Source organism: Camelus ferus, chromosome 17 (assembly GCF_009834535.1).
Source record: "Camelus ferus isolate YT-003-E chromosome 17, BCGSAC_Cfer_1.0, whole genome shotgun sequence".
NCBI lineage: Eukaryota > Metazoa > Chordata > Mammalia > Artiodactyla > Camelidae > Camelus > Camelus ferus.
This window is the reverse complement of record NC_045712.1, coordinates 26,861,210-26,883,200: the sequence shown is the minus strand read 5'-3', so window position 1 is coordinate 26,883,200 and position 21,991 is coordinate 26,861,210. Positions and strand designations below refer to the sequence as shown.

The 21,991-nt window shown below is 50.6% G+C and overlaps 1 protein-coding gene across 1 annotated transcript in view; it reads right to left on the bottom strand.

Moving 5' to 3' along the window:
• Positions 1 to 2,557: 2,557 nt before the first annotated feature.
• Positions 2,558 to 21,991, bottom strand: part of MAP4 (microtubule associated protein 4) — a 147,360-nt gene continuing 127,926 nt past the window's right edge. The window contains 12 exon segments of the mRNA XM_032458614.1: positions 2,558 to 2,800; positions 2,925 to 3,099; positions 3,101 to 3,115; positions 4,911 to 5,023; positions 6,599 to 6,680; positions 10,276 to 10,368; positions 12,232 to 12,345; positions 13,810 to 14,102; positions 14,225 to 14,284; positions 14,806 to 14,989; positions 17,876 to 18,091; positions 18,963 to 19,069. Of these exon segments, the coding sequence (XP_032314505.1) occupies positions 2,793 to 2,800; positions 2,925 to 3,099; positions 3,101 to 3,115; positions 4,911 to 5,023; positions 6,599 to 6,680; positions 10,276 to 10,368; positions 12,232 to 12,345; positions 13,810 to 14,102; positions 14,225 to 14,284; positions 14,806 to 14,989; positions 17,876 to 18,091; positions 18,963 to 19,069 (1,460 nt within the window). The 3' untranslated portion in view covers positions 2,558 to 2,792.

Sequence of the window (21,991 nt, the reverse complement as noted above, 5' to 3'; positions counted from 1 at the left end):
TGGGGGCCACGGCTCCCCAAAGCAAGAGGCAGAGTGAAGGTGCAGGAGGGAGGGACTTAGGCCTATTGCCGGGGATGGGGCTGTGGCCCAGTCTTGGGAGGAAAGGACATAGGACCTACCTCTCCTCGGGAGCTTCAACCACCTGTGTGGTTAACCGGCTTGTGCTGCTTGGCCCAGCCTAGTCTGTCACAGCTGCTCTCACAGGCACTGTCCTTGTAGGTATGGACAGCAAGTGCTGAGGTCTGCCTGAGGCAGGGCCCACAGTGTCTAGCCTGGTCGTCTGGCTGCCAACTAGCCCAGGCAGGCGGGGGAGGGAAAGTTCCACAGGCGGCAGAGGTCCACTCACATCTGAACCCTTGGTCATACCCACAGATTCATACATCACCACAAACGAGGGGTGAGGTCATCAAGCCAGCACAGTGCACACCAGTCCCTTGATGCAAGGGCACGAGCTGGGGGCTGGAGGTGGAGAGTACCAGGACTTAGAGAAGACAGGGGACCTGCACACTGAGACTTAAGAGCTTTATTTACTCTTGAAATCGGTACAACAGAATCACAGATTGACACAGGTGATGGCGGAGCCATAAGCAAATCAAAGTACAGAAATGCCCTACTCCCAATGGCTGCAGAGGAGTACACAGCACACACGGCCTCTGGTCCCACCTGTCAGGGCTGCCTTCTCAGCTTCTCTGGCTTGTGGGACCCTTCAAAGGAGCTGTGACCAGACCGCCTCAGCCCCCATTAGAGAGCTCCTGACTGGGATCACCTCTCCCACCCCTACCCTTGACCAAGGGAGTAAAAGGACCAGAGCCTGTTGTCCACCTCAGCATCCCTGTGCCCCCAGGATCAACACCGGGAGGGCGCAGGTACCTTGAGGCCCAGCACTGTCACCTGGACTTCGTCTCCTGGCACCCCACCCCCCACTGCATCCTCCCAGTTTCATCTTGCCCCTTCCTCTTGCTGACAGACATGCCCCTATGTCCCTGGCACCCCTGAAGCACTCTACGGACAGTCTATGGCCCTGGGAGCGCTTTCTCCACAAGACCCCTGCCTTTTCTTGGTATGTGCCTGGGGAGCTGGGGATATGGTGTAGAATCTCCCAGAAAGAAAATGCTATCTTAGAAACTGTCCAGCCCAGATGCCCTCTCTCTACATGGGCATCAAATCAACCTAGGTCAAGAGCCCTCCACCTTCTCAGCACCAAGGGACACCAGAAGCCGGGGTGGGGGGCGGGGGGCCAAGTCTGTGCTGCAGAAGATGCTTTTCCAGAGGAGAAGCCTTGGTGACTCCCAGGCCATTTCACTACAAACTCTTACGTTTTAATCCTTTATTAGAAACCATGCAAACTTTAATACAAAAAATACAAGTGCAATAAGAATCTTCGTGTCAATGCAATTCCCGGGACTTATCATTGCAGCCATCTCAAGCCAGGCCTAACCGGGACACCCCTCTGCAGGCTGGCCTTGCCTCTCCCTCCCGTCTCCAGTCAGGTTATAAGGGAGGCGGAACGGCCCATCTCATGGCCTTATTTTTAAATTTCCAAACCTGATTCCCCACTGTCCACCTGAGTTCTGGACATTTCACGCTCCCTGGCAACTGAGGGCTCGAGCATCCCAGGCTGCAGGCCTGGAGGCATCTGACCTCCATGGCCCTTTCCAGCCCTGACCTTGTATCTCCCACCAGATCCCAGGGAATGAGACAGACACAGATGCAAAAACCAGCCTGTTGGTTAGAAAAGGAAAGCAGCATACACACAAAATGCCAGAACCACCAGTCCACACTGCGACCAGCCCCACGCGGGCCCCGTCTGCGCTCCAGGCCACAGCCCGTACACCGCACCTGCCCTGCCCACACCACCTTCGGGGCTCCAAGCTGCCCAAAACCAGGGCAGCCCCCAGTGCCTGACCTCCGGGCTGGAGGCTTCAGGATCTCCCCTCCCTGTTTCCTTTAACACCTACTGAGGACTTTCATTTACACATGGCTTCAACCTGCAAAAACTACTCCATCAGTTTTTATGTTATTTAAAAAAAAAAAAAAGGATAAAAGAACAAAGTGTGACAGCGGCTAGGCAGGCATGGGAAGCAGCGGGGACAGGCAGCACTGCCCCTGAGTAACTTGGGGCAGGGCAGCAAGAGGCGCCTGGCACCACCCGCACAGTGGGCACCAGTGTGGGATCAGGGAGAGCCAGGGGCGTAGCAGGCTCCAGGGGACGCAGTCAGCGCCCAGCCATCACACGGACACCCTCTTCCCCGCTGCCTCCAGGTGGACCCAGCAAGGAGGAACAGTATGTCAGTTTCTCTTGGGTTTGGTCCAAAAACCCAAACAAACAGAGGAGGCTGGAATCTGGGTCCCCCCACCATCCCACCCCGATCCCAGGAGATCCCATGTTAGCCTCCCCCACCCCATCTCCCTCCCAACCTTCTGGGTGGAGCAGTGGCGCTCTGAGACAGGAGCAAAGCAGGGGGCTGGGCTGGGGGGGGTGGGGAAGGAAGGAAGGAGGAGTGGGGGTAGGACTGTCACCCTGGGCAAGCCAGGCAGGAGGGAGGGAGGGGCCTAGAGGTCAGCCCGGGAGAGGGAGCCAGGGGCCCGGGTGCCTGAGCTGGGGCCGCCAGGGAAGTGGGGGGGGCGGGAGACAATGTCGGCCCCGTGGTCGGTGCGGGCCCTGGCGTTTTCCCGGAACGTCAGCCTGTAGGTCTCAATCTGCAGTGACACGGGAGGAGGGAAGGGAGAGGGTGATGGGGGAGACAAAAGGGGGGACAGAGGGGACGGAAGACGAGACCAGAATGTCATCATTAGATGCCTGGAAAATAAAAGGTTGCCTTGTTAAAATTCAGGCCACACTCTAGTCAGGAAACAAAGGAGTTTCAATTTGCAGCCAGTGGCAGGGCCCCTGGCTGGCCCTCAGGCCAAGCCCAGCCACTTACTTGTCTCCTGGATCTGGCTGTCCAAGGTCTGGGCCTCCCTTTGGTCACCACCCCCTGCCAGGGTGGTGTGGCCACTGAGGCCACTGGCTGAAGTGGGGGCGCCTGCTTCGGGCGCTGCCTCAGGGATGGCCAGCTCCTCCCCAGCGGGGGGGCCTGGACACGGAGGGGCCTCGCTGTCCACCGCCCTCAGTCTACAATGAAACAGTGGGGGAGACAGTGCAGGGTCAGTGGGGAGGGAGTGGGATGGTGATGGTGGTGGGTTTTACACGCAGCCCCCACCCCCACCCCCCCACTGGATTAAGGTCCAGTCATCTTGAGGGGTAGAGCAGGTGCTCCCACCCCACCCCCACCCACAAGACCAACTCCAGGCTCATGCCAGGCTCTAGGAAACTCCTCTGGGAAGTGAAAAGTGCCAGGCCTCTCAACAAGGCTGAAGCCACATAAAAATAGCTATGACAGCTGATCATTAGCAAAAATCCGAGGAACAAGCTCCAGATGGGGAGTCTGGACTTGGCTGGGGAGCTCCGGGACCTTGAACTCAGTTCCCGAGGGGTGCAGGCCACCACTGCGGACTTAAGGGGCACCGTGAGCATGGGCTCAGAGAGTCTTCCTCAGCCACGCCAGGGGCAGCCCTGCCTGTTCACCCATCATACACAAAGCCCTGCCATAGGCCTCTTCTGGGCCGGGCACCCTTCCAGGGCCTGGGGGCACAGGGGAGGGAGGAAGAGGTCCAAGGAAGTGGGACCAGGGAGACTGTGGGGGCTGAGAGGTCTTTACAGGAGGGAAGAGGACTCGTGGGGACGGTGAACACTCAGTATGAATCACCAGCAGAAGAGGGAAGGCACTGGTGAGCTGGCAGGCCTGTGTCCGGAATGCCCAAAGGTGACAACCACTCCACTGTGGTTTTTAATCAGAAGAGTGAAAGAAACAGACCTCTGTGTTAGAAAAATCGTTCCAGAAATGATATGAAAGAAAGGGAGACAATGTAAATAAAAAAAAGAACACAAGACTTGGGGTCAGAAAAGCCCAGGTGTGAGCCCTGGTCTGCACATGCTCACCATGTGACTAGGGACAAGTGACTACACCCAAGTGAGCACCCTGGGGAGTCAGACCAGAGAGTGGCCCCCGAGGTGTAGAGCATGACCTCAGAGCCTGGGACAGAGCAGTACCCCCAAAATGTCACGGAAGCTGGTCAGGGCCTGAACTGGAGCACTGAGGGTGCAAGACAAAACAAGGGCTGGGAGGGACCCACGCTGGGCAGTCGGATGCAGGAGGGAAGGCTCCCAGCGCCGCTCTTGTCCCCTTGTCCCTGAGCAGCTGCGGCCAACCTCAGCTTGGAGGCCTGCAAGATGTTGCCCTCACAGGACACACTACCCACCGATGACACAGAACAAAGGACAAGACAGCATCTTGGCACACAGAGGATCACGGTACTGTGGAAGGAAGGAGGGAGGGAAGGAGAGGGAGGGCAGGGAGGAGGCCCAGCCAGGCCCAGGATGGAAGCCCTGTGCGGCAGTGCTGTCTCACAGCCCTTCCGGAGGAGGTGGATGCCAGGCCTGCTGTCACTGGCAATTGAAATGTGCCATCCTGCTCCCAGGCCCGGAGCAGAGCCTGACACCGAGCAGGTCCCCACACTCCCCTTTTACAAGGTAGCTGCGAGAACCGTACCACACAGACTCCTGGCCTCGTGGGGATCCGAGCCCCAGCCCTGTCGCCCTGAAAATGGCTGAGATGGGCTCAAAACGTAAAGCAGGCCCTGCCTCTCAGAAGAAAGTTCTGCCTCCATCTGGACAGGTGAGAGGTGACCAGGCTGGGGCCCCTTCACCTCTCCTGCCTCGCTCAGGACTGATGACAGACAATGGGAAACAGCAATGGAGTGGGGGAAACGTGGCTCCTGAAGAGACTGAGGGGCGGTGACAGGCACCCACCTGCTGGGACCCAGACTCTACGCGCCCAGCTTCCCACCCACCTGGGGACCCACCCTACCTTCACAGCACCTCCTGCCGGCAGGTGGCCCACGTTATCAAGGGAGCCCACCTTCGCCTGGGCCTTCTCCTTGAAGTTCAACTTCTGACTTTCGATCTTGACATCTCCTCCACCTGGAAACAAAAAGAAATTGGTCACTACAGATGGCAGAGAAATACTCGTATAGGCAAAGCCAGGAGGCTGGCCAAGGAACAGGATGTTATGCCCAACAGAAATGGGGAACTCACGACCTCCTCCTGGTGGCTAAGAACAAAGGAGAAGGCACAGGGAACACGCCTGTCAAAACAGGGCTGCTCCTGGAGAGGTCAGGGTGAGGCAATCTCTCCCTGCAGCCAGAGAGAAGAAAAGTTCTCAAAACCTGCAGCGTGCACTCCCCCGGACCAGCCTCTAAAGGTGCCTACGTGTGGGACTGCTTCGGGGTCTTCTGGAGGTGTGACAACTCCTCTTAACTGACCGTCGGGGCAGGAGCCCAGCCTCATCTCCCGGGCGCCCTGTCGGTCAGCACCGGTACTGGAGAAGAGGAGGGACCTGCCCTGAGTCATCATCAAGCCTGTGACTGACAGACAGTATGGAAGTATGGTCTGCATGAGCCGCTGAACTGGATCTCACCATCGTGAAAGAAAGGCAGGCAAGAGGAGGGCGTGGAGGGAAAGCAGCCTGTACACGGGCAACGTTGAGAGCTCATGGGCCAGAATGCGGTCACCGGCCACCCGGCCCCTCAGAACAGCTTCCCTCTGAGCCCTTCTTCACTCTTCCATCACCTCTTGGTCACACCACCAACCACAACACCCAGCTTCCTGCCAGCTCACCACGTGTCCTCCCCACTGGCGCTCCAGCCCCTGCAAAAACTGGACCTCAGGTCACTCGTGGTCACTAGGGAAGGAGGTATCTCACAAGAATGGATTTTCCAGACAGAAGGGAAAAATGAAAGTTATTAAGGACCCAACTTTTTGATCTTTTTAAATAGAACACTTTCTAAAATGGATGACACGTTTTGCTGAGATGGAGGGGAGTTCTCTTTGCCTTCACTTTAACTGGCCCCAGACCTGCTGGCCAGTGTGCCTGCCACTGCAAGAATGGCCCTGCCCCAGACCTGCTGCAGGACACCTGGGGACCAGGACACATGAGGCTCTTGGGGCACAGACGAGACAAGGCGGCACTTTTGCTCAGACAACATCCTGCTGCTCAGAGGCCTCTGTGTGGGTGCCAGGCTGCCTGTGCTGTTGGAAGGACAGCTGACGTCACTGCGGTCCGACCCACAGCTGTGGGCCGAGGGGGCCCTATTGGCCTCTATCTCCTGCTGGAGCTGGTGGTTGATGATCCACTGCTCGGGAACAGCCTTCGCTCCGGATTTGACAGGTGAGGCCCGGCCAGTGCGCTTGAGAGCTCGCTCAGCGCTGGCTCCTGGAACGCTGTCTGGGAGGCCGAGCCCTCCCCTAGGCCTAGTCAACAGTGCTCCGCACACAGCAGGTCCTCACAGCGCTGCCCGTCCAAGTGGCAGCTTTTACATACTGTCCCCCCTGCAACTAAGAGGTGAGCGCCCCGAATTCCCCCTCACAGACAGGGACTGAGGGCTGCACTGTCTCCACTGCTGGGTCCTGGGTGCGAGTGGAAAGACAAAGGGACAGGGATGAAACCCAGGCGGCCCACCCGCCCCAGGCGACCAGGGCACGAGTGACACCACTCACCAGGCTTGTGCTTGATGTTAGCCTTGGACCCACACTTGGAGGAGACCTTAGAGATGTCCACCTTCTTGTTCTGAATCTGAACCTGAGGAGAAACACACACACAAAATCACTGCCTCAGACAGAAGGTGTACTGTCAGCCCACACTCTCTTTATGGTCTATGAAACCCAGCTCAAAGGCCACCTTCTCCAAAACCTTCCATGGCTCCAGCTTCCCTCCATCTCTTCTTTACACCATCTCTTCAAGGGACATCAGCACAAGCTGCACACGAGTCACTACATGTGTTCAATAACCTTACCGAGCACCTATGACCATCAGAACAGCAGCCTCCACTCTGCCTCATCTCTCACAAGGCTATGGCTCTCCCTAGACTGGAGCGGAGGAACAGGCACTTCTCCCAGCCACACATTCGGCAGCTGCTTAAACCAAGCCACCATGTGGTGACCAATCTTGTGCCAACCCCGAGATGACCGCTGAGGAGTCAACAGAGGTCACTTGTGAAGGCCAGGCTCTTGCCAGGCTGTGGAACTCACACACCTCTTGACAGAGTTCCACTCATGAAGCCTAGATCTCAATGAAAGAATAGCTGCTGAGGGCAGGTTTTGTTTTACAGATGTAGTCCAGCCCATCCGTGGAGGCGGCACTGGAAAGTGGGGAGTGGGGCATCATCCCTGAATGCGCGGGGCTAGGTTTGGGGCATCAGCAGCTGCTGGCATCACAGGGGGAGAGACTACATGAGTGAGACATCCTGGACCTCCTGACAGAAACACTTACACCATTGCCTATGAACGTCTTGCAAAAATGTGTGTGTGTGTGTAGAGGGGGGGAACCAAACCTAAATCAACCTAAAGAAAACTGTGGGACAAAGAAATATGTTAGATGAAACCATGGGGACACATCATCACCAGAATCCAAATTCTAAGACAAGCCACTCCATTTACTCATGAAAAAGATTACTATGGGGAAAAAAAAAAAAAAAAAAAAAAAGGACAGGGAACTTACAGAGTAAAAGAGACAAATCTATCATAGTATTTGGTCCTTACTTGAATTTTAATTCAAATAAGCAAGCCTGTTTAACATGTTATGGAGTTTTATATCACATATGTATGTATATTAGAGGGTTCTTATTTTTTTTAACTTATATACTGGAGTATATGCAGATAAAAGATATAACTAGTGCTGGCTTCAAAATAATAGGGGTGGGCATACACAGATAAGACTGGCTACAAAGATAATAAACGAAGCTTGAGTAAAAAGTACATTCAGTTCAATTTACCATTTTTTTCTACTTCTGTATGTGTCTGAAAATTTCTACTATTAAAAGTTTAAGAAACCTTAGTTACATCTCATTCACTTAACAAAGCCCGCTCCCTCTGAGATGCAGCTCCACCTCCTCAGGCAGGCATACAGAGGAGCCACAATCCGCTTCCAGAAGATCCGCCCCGCCCCACCGGCCATTAGGGAGCCAAGTGCTGCTGCCCTGGTCTAGGACATGTGTCTCTCATGCTTCAAAGGCTGGTCCCTGAAGTCCCCCGACTTGGTGAAGCCCAGTAGAGCACAAGCCCGAGGCGGGCCCTCCGTACACAACCGCCCACAGCAGCATGGACACGGCTACAGAAATGACACTGCCAATGGGCCTCAGAGTCCACTAACCCGTACACCCCTCTTCGGGGCTGAAATGAACTAAAACAGCCATAGAAGTTACCCTGGGATCAGCTATGGCAGCGGCGCCACGTTCCCAACTCTGATGTCCTCCCAGTTCTCAACGTGGGACCCTGCCCAGAGCACCGGCTGGGATCCCGCCCCAAGTGGCTCATCCCTGCGCTAATTCCAGAATGTGTCTCAGGGAGGAAGGGGGTGCTGTGGGGGGCCGGCGGGCTCAGTCTACTGACAACAAATGTTCACTCAGCTGTGGCTTGATGGAGGGGCTGAGGAAGCCACAACAGGGCCTCAGTCCGGGCTGTTCACCCTGGTCTTCCCACCTGGAACCGCTGTCACAGGAGGTTTCCTAATGCTCTGCTGTTTAAGGAAGCTTTCTAAAATGAAAATGCTTCAAAAAAAATACATTTCCTCACCAAAAAACTCTTGTATGAAGTCATGTGTAGGCAGTGTGAAAGGACCAGAGTAGGTGAAAGATAAATGAGGACTACTTCCAGAGCTCTGTCACACACCATACAACACACGTAAGTGCATTTCTTTCTCTCTCTCTCTCTCTCTCTCTCTCTCTCTCTCTCTCTCTCTCTCTCTCTCTCTCTCTCTCTCTCTCTCTCTCTCTCTCTCTCTCTCACACACACACACACACACACACACACACAAGCGACCCCATTCCCTCAGAATCCCTGTTCACCTGTTTTCATCCAGGCTAAACCCTGAGAGGAAAAGGCAGGGCCGGTGCCTCCCTGGGCCCCTCACAGCTGGATCCTGAGCACCTTAACCAGAAACTGCCTTTCACAGATTTACCACCTCAGCCGTCCCACACCAGGTGGCCTAATGTCTGGCCAACACCCAGCTGGTCAAGCACTGGCCACCTGAGTGCAAATGATGAAGCTTCTGCCCATGCCAGGAAGAGCCCAGGCTGGGAGATGAACAGGAAGAAGTCGCCACAGGGGAGTCGGGTGGTATGAGAAAGGGATGCTCTGTGCCTGCATCCTCATAGCAGAGCTGTGGGGTGGGGCGGGGGTTTGTGGCCATGACAGGACAGTCTGACTACCGAGTGGGTAGGGGGACAGAGCCTAAAAAAGAAGAGAGTAGGCAGAATGGGACTTAATCCAGGTCAGGACAGTGAGAAGAAGGAACCGAATGAAGGGAGACCGGGACAGGATGGCTCTCCTGTTCTGGAGGTAGGAGAGAAGCTGCCCGAGGTCACCTCCCCAACACGCCGCAAAGCCCCGCCCTCCGGGGCACCATCGCAGGGACACACAGAAAGCGCACAGGGTGTTCCTCACACGCTGAATGACAGTATGGCTCTGCCCGGCCTCTCCCTAGACCAGGACCTCCCTGTGAGCTCCTGTTGCCCTAACACGTATCTCAAGGGTGGCACAGAGAGCAGCATGATAAACAGGATGTGTGGATAGGAGAGGGAAGGGGACAAAAAGAAAAGGCAGGAAAAGGAAACAGGAAGAGGAAGGGATTGGAAAGGGAACCAGCAGGGGAAGGAGGCAAGGAGAGAAGAGGAGGAGGAGGGAAAGAGTAATGGAGATGAAGACGGGACTGGAGGAAGTGGTCACGAATCCCCTGGTTCTACAACAGCAAGGATGTAAGGATGGGCTTAGGAGAAACCTGGGCTCCAGTGTCAGGGTCGGGACACCACCACGCTCAGTGCGCACACAGGCGGAGTGTGCGTCCCCAGGAGCGGACTCCAGACAGATGACAGGCCTGCTGCCGACGGGGCCTTCAGACCAGGTCTCTGATGGCAGGAGGAACCACTAAGGCCTCCCACCCACGGTGGGGAAGATGCTAAGTGGGCGTCACGCAGCTGTCAATTCTGGGCTCACCAGAAACACCTGGTCTGACCACACACCTGAGCAGTGGGGTTTCCCCACACTTCGCCAGCCTGCCTCTTGGAGGAAGCCCGGGGCCAGGCCGCACGGTCCTGCCAGCACGGGTGGGTGGCCCTCTCCCCGACGTACCCCACAGCCGGCTGTGCCTCTGACACCAGCTGCCCAGAGCTCATACTTACATTACCACCTCCAGGGACATGCTTAATATTGTCCTTGGACCCACACTTGGATTGAATATGGCTGTAGCTCACTTTTTTGGAGACTATCTGGACCTGGAGTGTTAGAGAACAGAAAAAAAAACAACACAAAGGGAGAGGGCTGGTTAGAACTAACACAGGGCAGTTTGTGAGTCCACAACGTGATCACAATGACCAACAAAGAGTGTTGTTAGAACTCCGCCCCCACCTTCAGCAGAACAGCTGTGGAAAAGCACAGGAGAAGGAATTGGAGGGCGCAGGAAAGGAAGTTGAAAACATGAACAAACAACAAACACAAGGACAGAAGCGGATGTCGCAAAAGTGCTACATAGTCATCCTCACTGCTCCTAGGGGCTGGCTGTGAGGAAGGCCCAGATGTCAGCGGGCCCGGACACCCACCAAGGCACAGCCTGCCCTGCCTGCTCTCTCCCAGTGGCCATAGTAGCCTGTGGCTCCTCTCTGCAAGGGTCGTGCTCACCAGGACCCATCCTCACACCAGGATGGCATTTCCCTTAAATATGGAGCCTGGAGTGGCTGCAGCCAGACCTGCTCTGGGAGGCAAAGGCTGTGCAGAGAAGCACAGGCAGCCGGCTCACAGATCTGATGCAAACAGGAAGGGACCAGAGGCTGCCGGACCTGCTGTGCAAATCCTTGGGCAGCAGGGGGCGCAGGTCACAGCCACAGCAGCTTCCACATCTCAACGAGTAGCCCATTGGTCTCAGGGCTCGAGAAAGCTCAGTGAAATCAAGGTTTAGGTCCAGTCTTTTTGATTCGAGGGTAAAATCCCTTCCTCAGTCCTCTAGATGCCCTATCTTGTTCCCCCTGAGTTTCACATGCAAAGAGACCAGGCTCTGGGCAGGGCGTGATGAGACACAATCTTGGGGGCACTCCTGCTGCATTAAAAACGCTCCCCCAGGAACAGAGCAACACAAAGGCCCAGGCTCTAAGATCTGGGACAGAGTTCTTTGTGAGCCTTCTCAAGACAGAACAGTGGCCAGCTTCCTTCCTTCCTTTCCATAGTACTCTTCACAAATGATGTAGTCCCAAACTGAAGAGTTCTGCACAGTCTTCTACCTGCAGAAACCCCAACCCAAATACCACACCATTTCTTGCCTTCTTTATGTCAACGATGAATAACTGGTGAGCAAACCACTTCCCAGGGAAACCTGGTCTACACCAGAGACCTGCAGGACCTCTACAAGCCCCCGGGAGCCACGGTGCGGTCCTCCTGAGCTGCCAGCTGAACAAAGTCCTTGGGCCGAGACCTCCCATCCTGACCCCTAAGGGCTGGAGCTCAAGATTCTCTGGCAGCCCTTGGCCACCTACCCTCCAGCTAAGAGCAGAAGTTTCCAGGGGAAGAGGAGGGGCCTGGCTCCATGGTGTGGACACAAGAGGAAACGGACCTAGAGTTTCTGCTCAACTCTGCTGTCCATGTGATGCACGATCCTTGTGCCGAGGGGGTTTCTTTTGGGGATGAGCACCCTAACTTTCAGTATAAAGATCCCTGGGGTTCCAGGACAAATGACACTGTCTCCACACCCAGCAGTGTCATGAGGGGGCCTCCAGCTGAACTTGAAGCACAGGGGCTCCAGGTCTTAGGAAGAAGCTGGGTGCACTGTGTGTTTGTGTGCATAACGGGTGGGTTTCAGATCAAAGTCAATGTGAAGGAAGTGAGTGCAAGTGTTTGGATCCATTTTACCCAGTGAATAAATATTCTCTTCAGGGCTAATGGGCTCCCAACTCTTGTTAACTTTTGGGGTTAACAGAGAAAATTTTCTGATGCCTGAATCATCAAACACAGAGGAGAGAACATGGGGAGGAAAGTAGAAACTAGTTAAGGATAGGAAAAAAGTGCAGTAGAAGGGAAAGTGACTCAGGCTGGAAGAAATAGTTTACTGTCTTTTACCTTCAAGAGGTAAAAGTCTAAATAGAACTCACTTTCCCAGCAGGCGGCTTCTGCGCACTGCCCGTTGGGCCGGCTGCTTTAGTGACTGCGTTAGGTTCAGGCTTTCGAGCTGGAGCAGCTGCCTCTGTTTTTTTCTCTACTTTGGCCTGGATGGAGATAAAGGGAGTGCAAATTTCAAATCAAGAGGATAAGAGCCCAAATGCTAAGACAGGAAGGAGGCTGCAGGGGACTGCAATCCAGGCCAGGGCACCACGCAGAGGCAGGTCACTCCTGCTCCTAGAAGAAAACACCCTACATGGGGCAGACCAAGCCGGAGGGGAGAGGGGCTACAGACCATATGAGGAAGAGGTCAAGACACGCTTTGTGGAGAAAAGGCAGGAAGGAGGGCTAAGTGAGCGATTCTCTTCTGAGGGGGCACCGGGGCTGTCATTCTCCAATCACAAACCCCTGCCCCTACAATGTTTTGACAAGCCCCAAACAAGCTGCGTGGTCACGAGTCACTACTGATGACGGAGAGTGTCACACCCTCAGGTATGCTGAAACAGAAAATACTTTCATCACCAGACTGAGTTACTCAACCCACCACCTAGACCTCCTGCAACCCTGGCACCATGAAAGCCTAAGAAGGGCACAGAGACAGGGAGGGGCCAGCAGCACTGTAGCCCCAGACACCTGGTTGATACACTAGAGCCATAATCTCTTAGCAAAAGCAATTTTAAGGCCTTTACCCCGAACTAATTCCACCTTTCTTTCACTGTCTTCCAACAGTACCAGGACAGCCGCATTTTGGACCCTCTTCAATTTTTTAACTGCTCTGGATTGAAGCAAGTTAGGTACCTTACCCTGAGTGGGGGGCAGTGGTGGTGGAGGTTTAATGCTAGAGAATGATGCAGGAGAGGACAAGTTACTGCTCCAGGAACTTCAGCTTGGACTTTTGCCACCACCTTTTTCACACACCATATCCCCATGGTTGCTAAGTTAGCAGATAATTGCAGGGTGGCTGCACCCAGAAAATCCTTAAAGTGAAGCACTGTGGCCTGCCACGCTTCACCATCATGACACTCTGTCATGGTCCTTTTGTTTAGGAAAGCCAGAGGCTCGCAGCAGCAAGTCACCCTGGCCACAAGAGGACACCCAAGTCCTCCTGCAGACAAGACTCCCCACCCTGGGTGCGGCTTTGGGATGGAGGTGGTCCACCTTCTGCCTATCCTGAGACTCACAGAGCCAGGTAAGAACCATGACAAAGCAGGTACACACCCAGGGTCTCACACCTCTGCAAGCCTCAGAGGCCTCCTGTTTGTTTTGTAAAGCAGAACCCTTTTGCCTCCAAACAAAAATGTAAGCTTAAACTCCAGAATGCAGAACAGCAGCACCTCTGACTGACGTGGGAAGAGAAAGCCCAGAGCTCAGCCCACCTCTTCTCCCTGCTGCCAGGAGGCAGAGCCTGGGCTGAAATACCCTGACACTGAATCCCATGTCCTGACTGACTTCCCCCTTTCTTGCTGGGCCCCTTGGGCTGATGTGAGGATACGCCCGGGGAGCAACAGGTGATGTGGCAGGGGAGGAAGCAGGGGCCAGCATGCCGAGGACCCCAAGTTCCCTGGACTTACCCGGCCTCCTCCAGGCTGATGCTTGATGTTTTCCGTGGAGCCTACTTTGGAGCGGACGTTCTTCAGATCAGGGGCAGAAGCATTGGTAGCCAGGCGGCCCAGCCTCGGGGCAGAGGAGCTGGGCTTGGCTGCCGGAGGCTTCTTGTCTGTGGAAGGAGTCCCGGGGGGCCGGGGTGGCGTGGTCGTGGGCTTGACTCGACTGGGAGCCGCCCCTGCCAGGGGAGCCACCCCAGGGACAGCCACATTTTTCTTCACGGAACTGGTGGAGGTGCTCTTTGGGCGATTCAAGTCAGCTGCAAAGGCAGGAGTTGAGAGACAACCAGTGTTCAGGGGACAGAGCAAGAGCAAGCCTTGAAGCCATAGAAGAGGTAGGGGTTTAAATCGGGCTTCCATAAGGTGGGGAACAGGGTCTCACCTGGTGCAGACTTTGTAGCCATCCTCTTGACGTCCGCAGGCTTCCCTTCAGTCTTGACAGCTGCACAAACGTATGCTTATTTTAATATCACGTTAAATAAACTGACCTACTGAAGGGCTCACTCAGACTGTGTTGTGCTTGTTTCTGGGAACTGAGTAGTGAATTAGACAGCCATGTAACCACCATGCCTTGATGGAGCGCCCAGGGCCAGGCAGTGAGTCTTACTCCTTTCTCTACAGTCTGGGCAATGCCCTCCACTTGGCCTTTCTTTGAATGGCCAATTTCTTATCAAGAAAGCCCAGGACCACAATGTGCTGGGTGCTGTGGAGTTAAGACATGAACTGTTAATACTGCCTGGAGACTCATAAGGCCTCTTCACTTAAGGTTTTTCTGAATACACATCCCTGGTAATCTCATATGGAGGTCGATGCTGCACTTTTCAATGGACCCCATTAAGGACTGGTGCACAAGCAGGTCTGCACAGCCATCTGTCATGTTGGCTGGAGCTACTGCTGGGGCAAAGCCAAGGCTTCACTCTCCTCCCCATTGGTTCCTGGGGAGGGAAGGGTGACAGCACTCACCAGCGGGCCTCTTGGGCTGGGTCATGGAGGGGCTCCTACTGCTTGGCCCAGCTGAGGCAAGAGTGGCAGCTGCTGTGGCTTTTGGAACAGGCTGGGTGCTCTTGGAGCCGGTCCTGACGGCCGGGGCAGAGGCCGGCTTGGATGGCGAGGCCCGCTTCTCAGGAATCTTTGCCTCTGCGACAGGCTGGTAATAGAAAAGTGGGAATAAGAGCTCCAGGTCAGTAACAGTCCCAGTAAGTCAGGGCAAAGGATAGTTCCATATAAGCACACACCAGAAAACACGGGTATTGTGGGTTTGGCAGTTACTGATAGAAAAGATCAAAGTTCTCTAGACAACGTGAGAAATGGCCGTGTACAGTGCTGCGTGATCTGGGGTCCAGAAATGGGGAGTCAAACCACCTTAATCCAACCTGAACCAGTGTGAATAGACAGCGCTGGAAAGTGTCCTACACCACAAACCACGTCTGCCTCAGGAGCTACTGCATTTACATACTAACACATTTAGTGTACTAACACTTGACCGAAGATTAAATAAATAAATACATAAACAAAACAAAAAATTAAAAATGTTCAGTCAAGTGCAGCCATTCTTTTAGCTAAGATGCACCCACTGCATGCTGACCAGTAGGGCCGCAGATGGACAAACTAGTTGCCAAATCAGTCAGATCAGAAGCTGGAGCTCCAGTCCCAGGTAGGCCCCAACTCACAGTGCGTTCTTGAGGAAATCACTGAGCCTCTCTGGGCTTTATTTCCTCATCAGGATAAAGGAGGTTGGAACAGAAGCTCTTTAAGGACCAGCTCTGATGACATGTGATGTTAGGGACTGGAGGATGAAAATTCTCTAAGAGCACAGGGACAGTGCGAAGGGGCAGGCGGAGGGGGCAGGCCTGACCAACAGAGAGAAAGAGGAGACCAATGCCACAGCTCCAACTAAAAGCAAAATGGAAAAGCCTGTCCAGTGTACACACATTGCACCTCGGTCACTCGAGTTCCCCTCCCATGGAGGCTGGGCACACCATCACTACCCAGGAAGGGAAGAATCAATATGGCCTGCTTTCTACAAGACTAGCGGGTGAACACACTATTGTGATAAGCAAACATACCATGTCACTCAAGAGAGTAAGCCAAACCACAGACACCATGGTGCCAGCTCTTATACCCCAAGAGAAATGGCCACACAGAAGGCAGTATGTTGGTGGAGACAAGCAGGGTATTTTGCTTCATTTCTACAAACGAAGGGCCCAGCATTGGTGTGAAGAACCAGAAGGTGGGATCAGGGAAGGAGTTCAGCTACCAACTCTGTCTGGGGTCCTGTGCAGGGGGATTCCCTCTCTGTCTGCTCTGAAATCTGAGGTCTGTGGACTAAACCCAATGTTCTAGGGACCTCCTTCAAATTTTCAATAGTATGAGTCAGAATAATCTAGTGGGGTCTTATACTTTGCTAGTAAGAGTAATAATGATAAAATAAGTTAGAAAGAAGTTACTCAGGACAGAAATTTCTAAAGGATGTGATGTTCTTGAGATGTCTGGCTCTTTGGCCTCAGCAAGCTGTAGAACCAGCCTGCTCTCACAGTTTCTCAAGTTATATTTTCTCTTCTGCCAGAATCACAGAATCATATTATTTTTTCTAAATAATTTTCCCCCTTTGTTTGCTCCTATAAATCTTCCTACCAAATTAAAGGAAAAAAAATCACTTTAGTTTTTATCAATCTCTCAAATGTTTCCATCTATTTCTTATCTAAAATACAAACAGTGATAATTATAAGCCACATCACCTCTTCAGGTCAGCTATATCTTAGAATGCTGTCTACAAAACTGCATGGAAAAAAGCCAGGAAACAAGGGTGTTGAGAGAGGCCTGGAGAACTAGCACGGGAGTCAGACCCAAGTTCAGACCCGGGATCTGTGGCTCACTAGCACGGAACCACAGGGAGGTTATTCACCGGAGCTACGGGATGAGGATACCAACACCATGTCTATAAAGAAACCAGCATGGTACGCCTCATTTCTGTCATTATCACAGTGTGAAATTTCACTAGACAGCACCCCTTCCTTCCCCTGCCCTCCCTTCCGTCTCCCCCAGGATTCGCTGCTGGAGAAGTGTCAGGGAGAAGCTGACACCATGGCTCCAGCCACTGTCCCCCTCTGCCCTCTTATGCAAATAAATTGTTTTCTAAAGATCAAGAGGAGCAGTCAAGGGTAAATGAGGATCAGAACGCTTCATGAGATCTTATCGCCGCTGACAGAATTTTGGAGTTTCTTGGTCAGGGTTAAAACATAGCCTACTGCTCCTTGATTCCCCCAGTTTTCTTTACAAGATTACATGAAAACACTGACATTTTAACATGGGAAACTATTTCCAACCCTGAATTGAAAGGGTAATATCAGGCTGACCCACAGGCCCCTCTCAAAGAAAACAAGATGTTAAAAAAAGGCAGCCACAGATTTCACCCACCCACTCCTCCTAGAACAATCCTGTGAAGCTAATGCTGTTCCAAATTGACCAGTTTCTAAGCAATAATGTGTGGGTGACCTGGAAAAATGAAAAAAAACTTCACTAGGAGCCCAGTGAGAGTTGGCAGAATGCCAAAAGCAAAGTAAGTTATCACATGATGCTGGGAGCCGCTGAGGTAAGCAGGAAGAGCAAATCATAAAAGCAATGGGGAAAGTTCACTTCTGCAGGATGATTAAGAAAGAAAAAGAACTGAATCTGATCGAGAACTTGATGTGGGAATTATACCAAAAATGAACATCTGATTGGTATGTGGGGAAACTAGTTAAGTTTTTAAGTAGATGAAGAGTAAGGAGGAGTTGGGAGAGAGAAGAAACCAAAATAGATGTAGCATTGCCTCCAACCAGGGCAGAGAAAGGTTCAAAGTATAAAAGGCCTTCAAATGTTGTAACTGCATCATGGGCCCCCAAACTGATTTTGAAGTCCCCCTCACCTCTTCTTCCATCCCTTCACCTATTCCACCAGCCTGCCCTCACTGCCCGGCAGCAAAAAGAGCCTGACTGTCTGATGCTCAGAGGGGAAAACTTCTCCCTGGCATGGTGCTCAGGTGACCACTTACCTTGGGCTTCACGTCTTTTGAAGGTAAGGTGGAAGGCCTGGCAGTGGTGGCGGCAGGGCGTTTGGGTGGGGCAGCTGGTACTGAGCCTGAAGCAAGGCTCATGGATTTTTTATTCGGCCCACCAAAGGTGGTGGGAGCTGGCTGTTTAGGGAGAGAAGTGGGCTGCGTTTTGGCTTTCGTTGTTGAAGTCTTTGCAGGTTGAGTGGAGGTCAAAGGCTTTAAGTTGATTTTTTTTTTAAAGGCCAACATCAAACACATAGACAAGAATAAAAACAAATTAAAAAAAAAAGTATAAATTGCACAATTCAAAGTAAAATTATAAGCAGTGAGTATAGATGCAACTGAAAATTAGCATTCCTTTCTTCTGAGCTCAGTAAATAGTGGAAAGACAGCAGGATGGAGATAAAGAAAATCGGGAATTATTTCTTAATGACACAAATTCCAGTGTCACAAATTCCAGTAATCTGGTACCTGAAGATTTAAATTCAGTAATAGCTTTAAACAATTAACTAACTTTTGAAGGTTGTAATAATTCTATTAAGAAAGTCACCAGCTGGTGATTAAGCTATTTATTATCTGTACCTCCATGAGGGAGTATTAACATCCTGCTTTAAGATCACACTAAAATGTGGCATCTGTACCCTGCAGTAAGTGCCAGTAAGTGTCTGAAGCTATGATCCACCTTAAAAATCTGTGCTCCCTTTCTATGAACAAAGACTTTAGCATGGATTTCTGAACAATTCTCCAATTCCACTTACTATTATTGTTAAGGGAAGCAGGAACAACATCTACAGAAATATTTCTGCAGATATTCAAAATAATAGGATCCAAAAAAAAAAAAAAAAAAAAAAAGAGTCAAAAATAGGAACAAAAATAGGGTCCAAAGCTGGGATTTTTAAGGTCTGAGTCAGAACACCAAGGTAAAGTGAGAATGTAAAAGATTTTCTAAGCATGTCCAAACTTGAGGAAGGATTCATAATAGCTCAGAAAAATGAAATTTCATCTGCCTGATTCAAGCAATAGTAGCAGAAGACACTATTTTTAAAAATTACGGCAGCAGAAGACAACCCAGCACTCTGGCACCTACCTTTGTTTTCTTCTCTGGGCTTGGTGGGAGCTCCTTGTTTGGAGGGGCAGTGATGTCATTTCCGGTCACACTCACAGGAGGCCATCCTTCTTCTGGTTTGGCTGTTCCTAAGAGGGGAAAGTTATGCTAAGCAAATGTTTCTCACACCCATCATGAAAATGCAAGCCTTTACAAAGACAGACCACTAATGAGCACCTCCTTCTGAAAAACTCCACAGGGCTGTTCTCCTGAAAGTGGACAAGACTCCTAAGTCCCAGTCATTGTGATGAAGGACAGTTTTAGATGCCACAGATTCAGGCAGCCTGTCCCTGTGGAGAAGCAACCTAAGTGGGATTTGCACAAATGGTCATTGGAAGAAAATGGCCCTTAAAGTTTTGTTTCCCTTCCGCTGAGACTGGCAAAGCGGTTCTGTCACCCAACCACTAACTCCCAGAGCACACAGGGGACAAAAACCACTTCTACTAGAGTTTATCTCTTGGAATAAAGGTTGCTGAGAGATGGGATAAGAGCCAGAAGATCATCCAGTGTCCTCTCCTTACTTCCTTTCCCTCTAAAGCACCACTTTACGGAGGATGTGAGATTAACTTGATCTAGCTCTAGCAGTGACCCAGATTTCCAGCCAGGCTGAGGAGACCCAGGAAATCAGACCCAGGACCAGAAATAAAGTCTACTGCCTAAAGCTATCCCCAGCAGCACTATGATGGGGTGGTTACTCCAGATTTTAAATAGTGCTACACCTGAAAGCATTAAAATACCATGAAATTTATCACCTCCGTATGGGGAAGACCTTTCTAACTGCTATAAAATCCAGAAGCCACAAAAGATAAGCTAGACTTAAGAAAAATAAAAGGCTCCAATGTGCCCGCCAAAACAATAAGAAAAGTTAAAAGGCAAATGACAAACAGGAAAAAGGTACTGCACCTCACCTCACACCAAAGACACAGAGGTTATTACACAAATTACTCCGACAAATCAATGAGTCCTATAGAAGCCAACAACCTGCTAGAAACAAAGCCAAAATAATATGAACACAGTTTACAGAAAAAGAAATAAAAATTGCTTTTGAAAATATGTCCAATGAAAATTAAAACTACATTGAGATGCTATTTTTTAACCCAACATAATAACCCAACAAAAGTCCTAAAATTTCGAAGTAGCTGCTGGGGTATCTATGAAGCCATATACTACTGGGAAGTGTGTGAAAAAGAACAACGCACATGTGAAGCAGTCTAGCACTATCTCTGAAAAGTACCAGTGTAGATAAATTCTAATCCAGAAATACAATTACTAAAAATTTACCTTAGAGATATATTCACACACCTGCAAAGTAGCAAGTGTGTAAGGTCTTCATCAGAGCACTGAAAAGCAAAGGACTGAAACAACCCAGAAGTCTGCTAACAGAAAACTGGGTAAAGCAGATGGCAGAAATATCAATGTAACCTCTAATCTGAAAAAAATAAACCATGATCAAGTGAAAAGAAAAACAAGGCACAGAACAGTAGGTATAACATGAAACCGCTGTCTAGAAAAGACAATGCATTTCTACTGCAAATATATTTGCACATGCATTTTAAAAAGTTTTTAGAAAGATCATGATGAAATAAAACAATGGAGACTTAATTTTGGGATGGGGCACAAAACTAGGGAGGGTAGGAGGGTTTATTTTAAAACTTTTTGTTTTGAAATAAAGATTCACAGGAAGTTACAAAGTAATGTGCAAGGAGGTTCTGAGTACCCTTTACCCAGGTTCCCCCAGTATCGACATCCTGCATAACTATAGGATGCACTATCAAAACTGGGAAACCGATAATGGTACAATCCAGAGTTTATCAGATTTTTCCAGCTTTACATGCATTCATGAGTGTATGTGTGTCTGTGTGCACGTGCACATGTGCACGTAAGCAGTTCTATGCAATTTTATCACACATGTAGCTTTATGTAACCACTACTAAGAATCAAGACACATTAATCGTTCTGGCCCCACAAAGCTCCGTTATGTTCCCTTTTTATAGTCACCCTACCGCCCCTTCCCTTTCCAATCCCTTAATCTCTGACAGCTATTAATCTGCTCTCCATCTCTATAATATTATTTCAAGACTACTATGTAAGAGAAATCATTCCGTGTTGCTACCTGTTGTGCCTGGCCTCTTTCACCCAGGACAATGCTTGTGAGGTGTACCCACGTTGTTGCATGAGAAGTCCACAGTGTGGCCCTACCACAGGTTAACCATTAACGTACTGTAGGCATTTTGATCGTTTCTGGCTGACTGCTATTATAAGTAAAACTGCTTTGAACATTTACATATAGGATTCTAAGTAGTTTCATTGCTACTATATAGAAATGCAACTGATTCTTATATGTTGATAGTGTAGCTATGCCTTAATGAACTAATTAGTTCTAGGGGGTTTTGGAGTCGATTCCTTGGAATTTGCTATACAGACAACATGTCATCTACAAATACAGCCAGAATGATTTCTTCCTTTCTAGTATATATGCCTTTGGTTTCCTTTTCTTGCTTCGTTGTGCTAACCGGAACTTCCAAGACTGTGTTAAATAAGAGTGGTGAGAGTAGATAGACTTCCTTGTCTTGTTCCTGATTTTAGAGTGAAAATACGCAGTCTTTCACCATTAACTATGATATCAGCTGTAGGTTTTTTGGTGATGCTTTTATCAAGATGAAGAACTTCTCCCTCTGTTCTTTGAGGAAAGTTTATCATGAATGGGTGTTGGATTTTGTTAAATGTATTTTTTGTGTTTATGATTTTTTCTCTTTAAGACTTTTGAAATGGGTTGTACTAATTGGTTTCTGATTATTGAACCAGTCTTGCATATCTGAAATAAATTCCACTTGGGTGTTGTGTATTATCATTTTCATACATATATTTCATATATTACTGGATGTGATTTATCAGGATAATACTGACCTCATAAAATGAGCTAGGAAGGTTTTCCCTCTTATATTTTCTGGCAAAGAATGTATAAAGTTGGTGTTAATTACTCTTTAAATGCACGGTAAAATTCTCCAGTG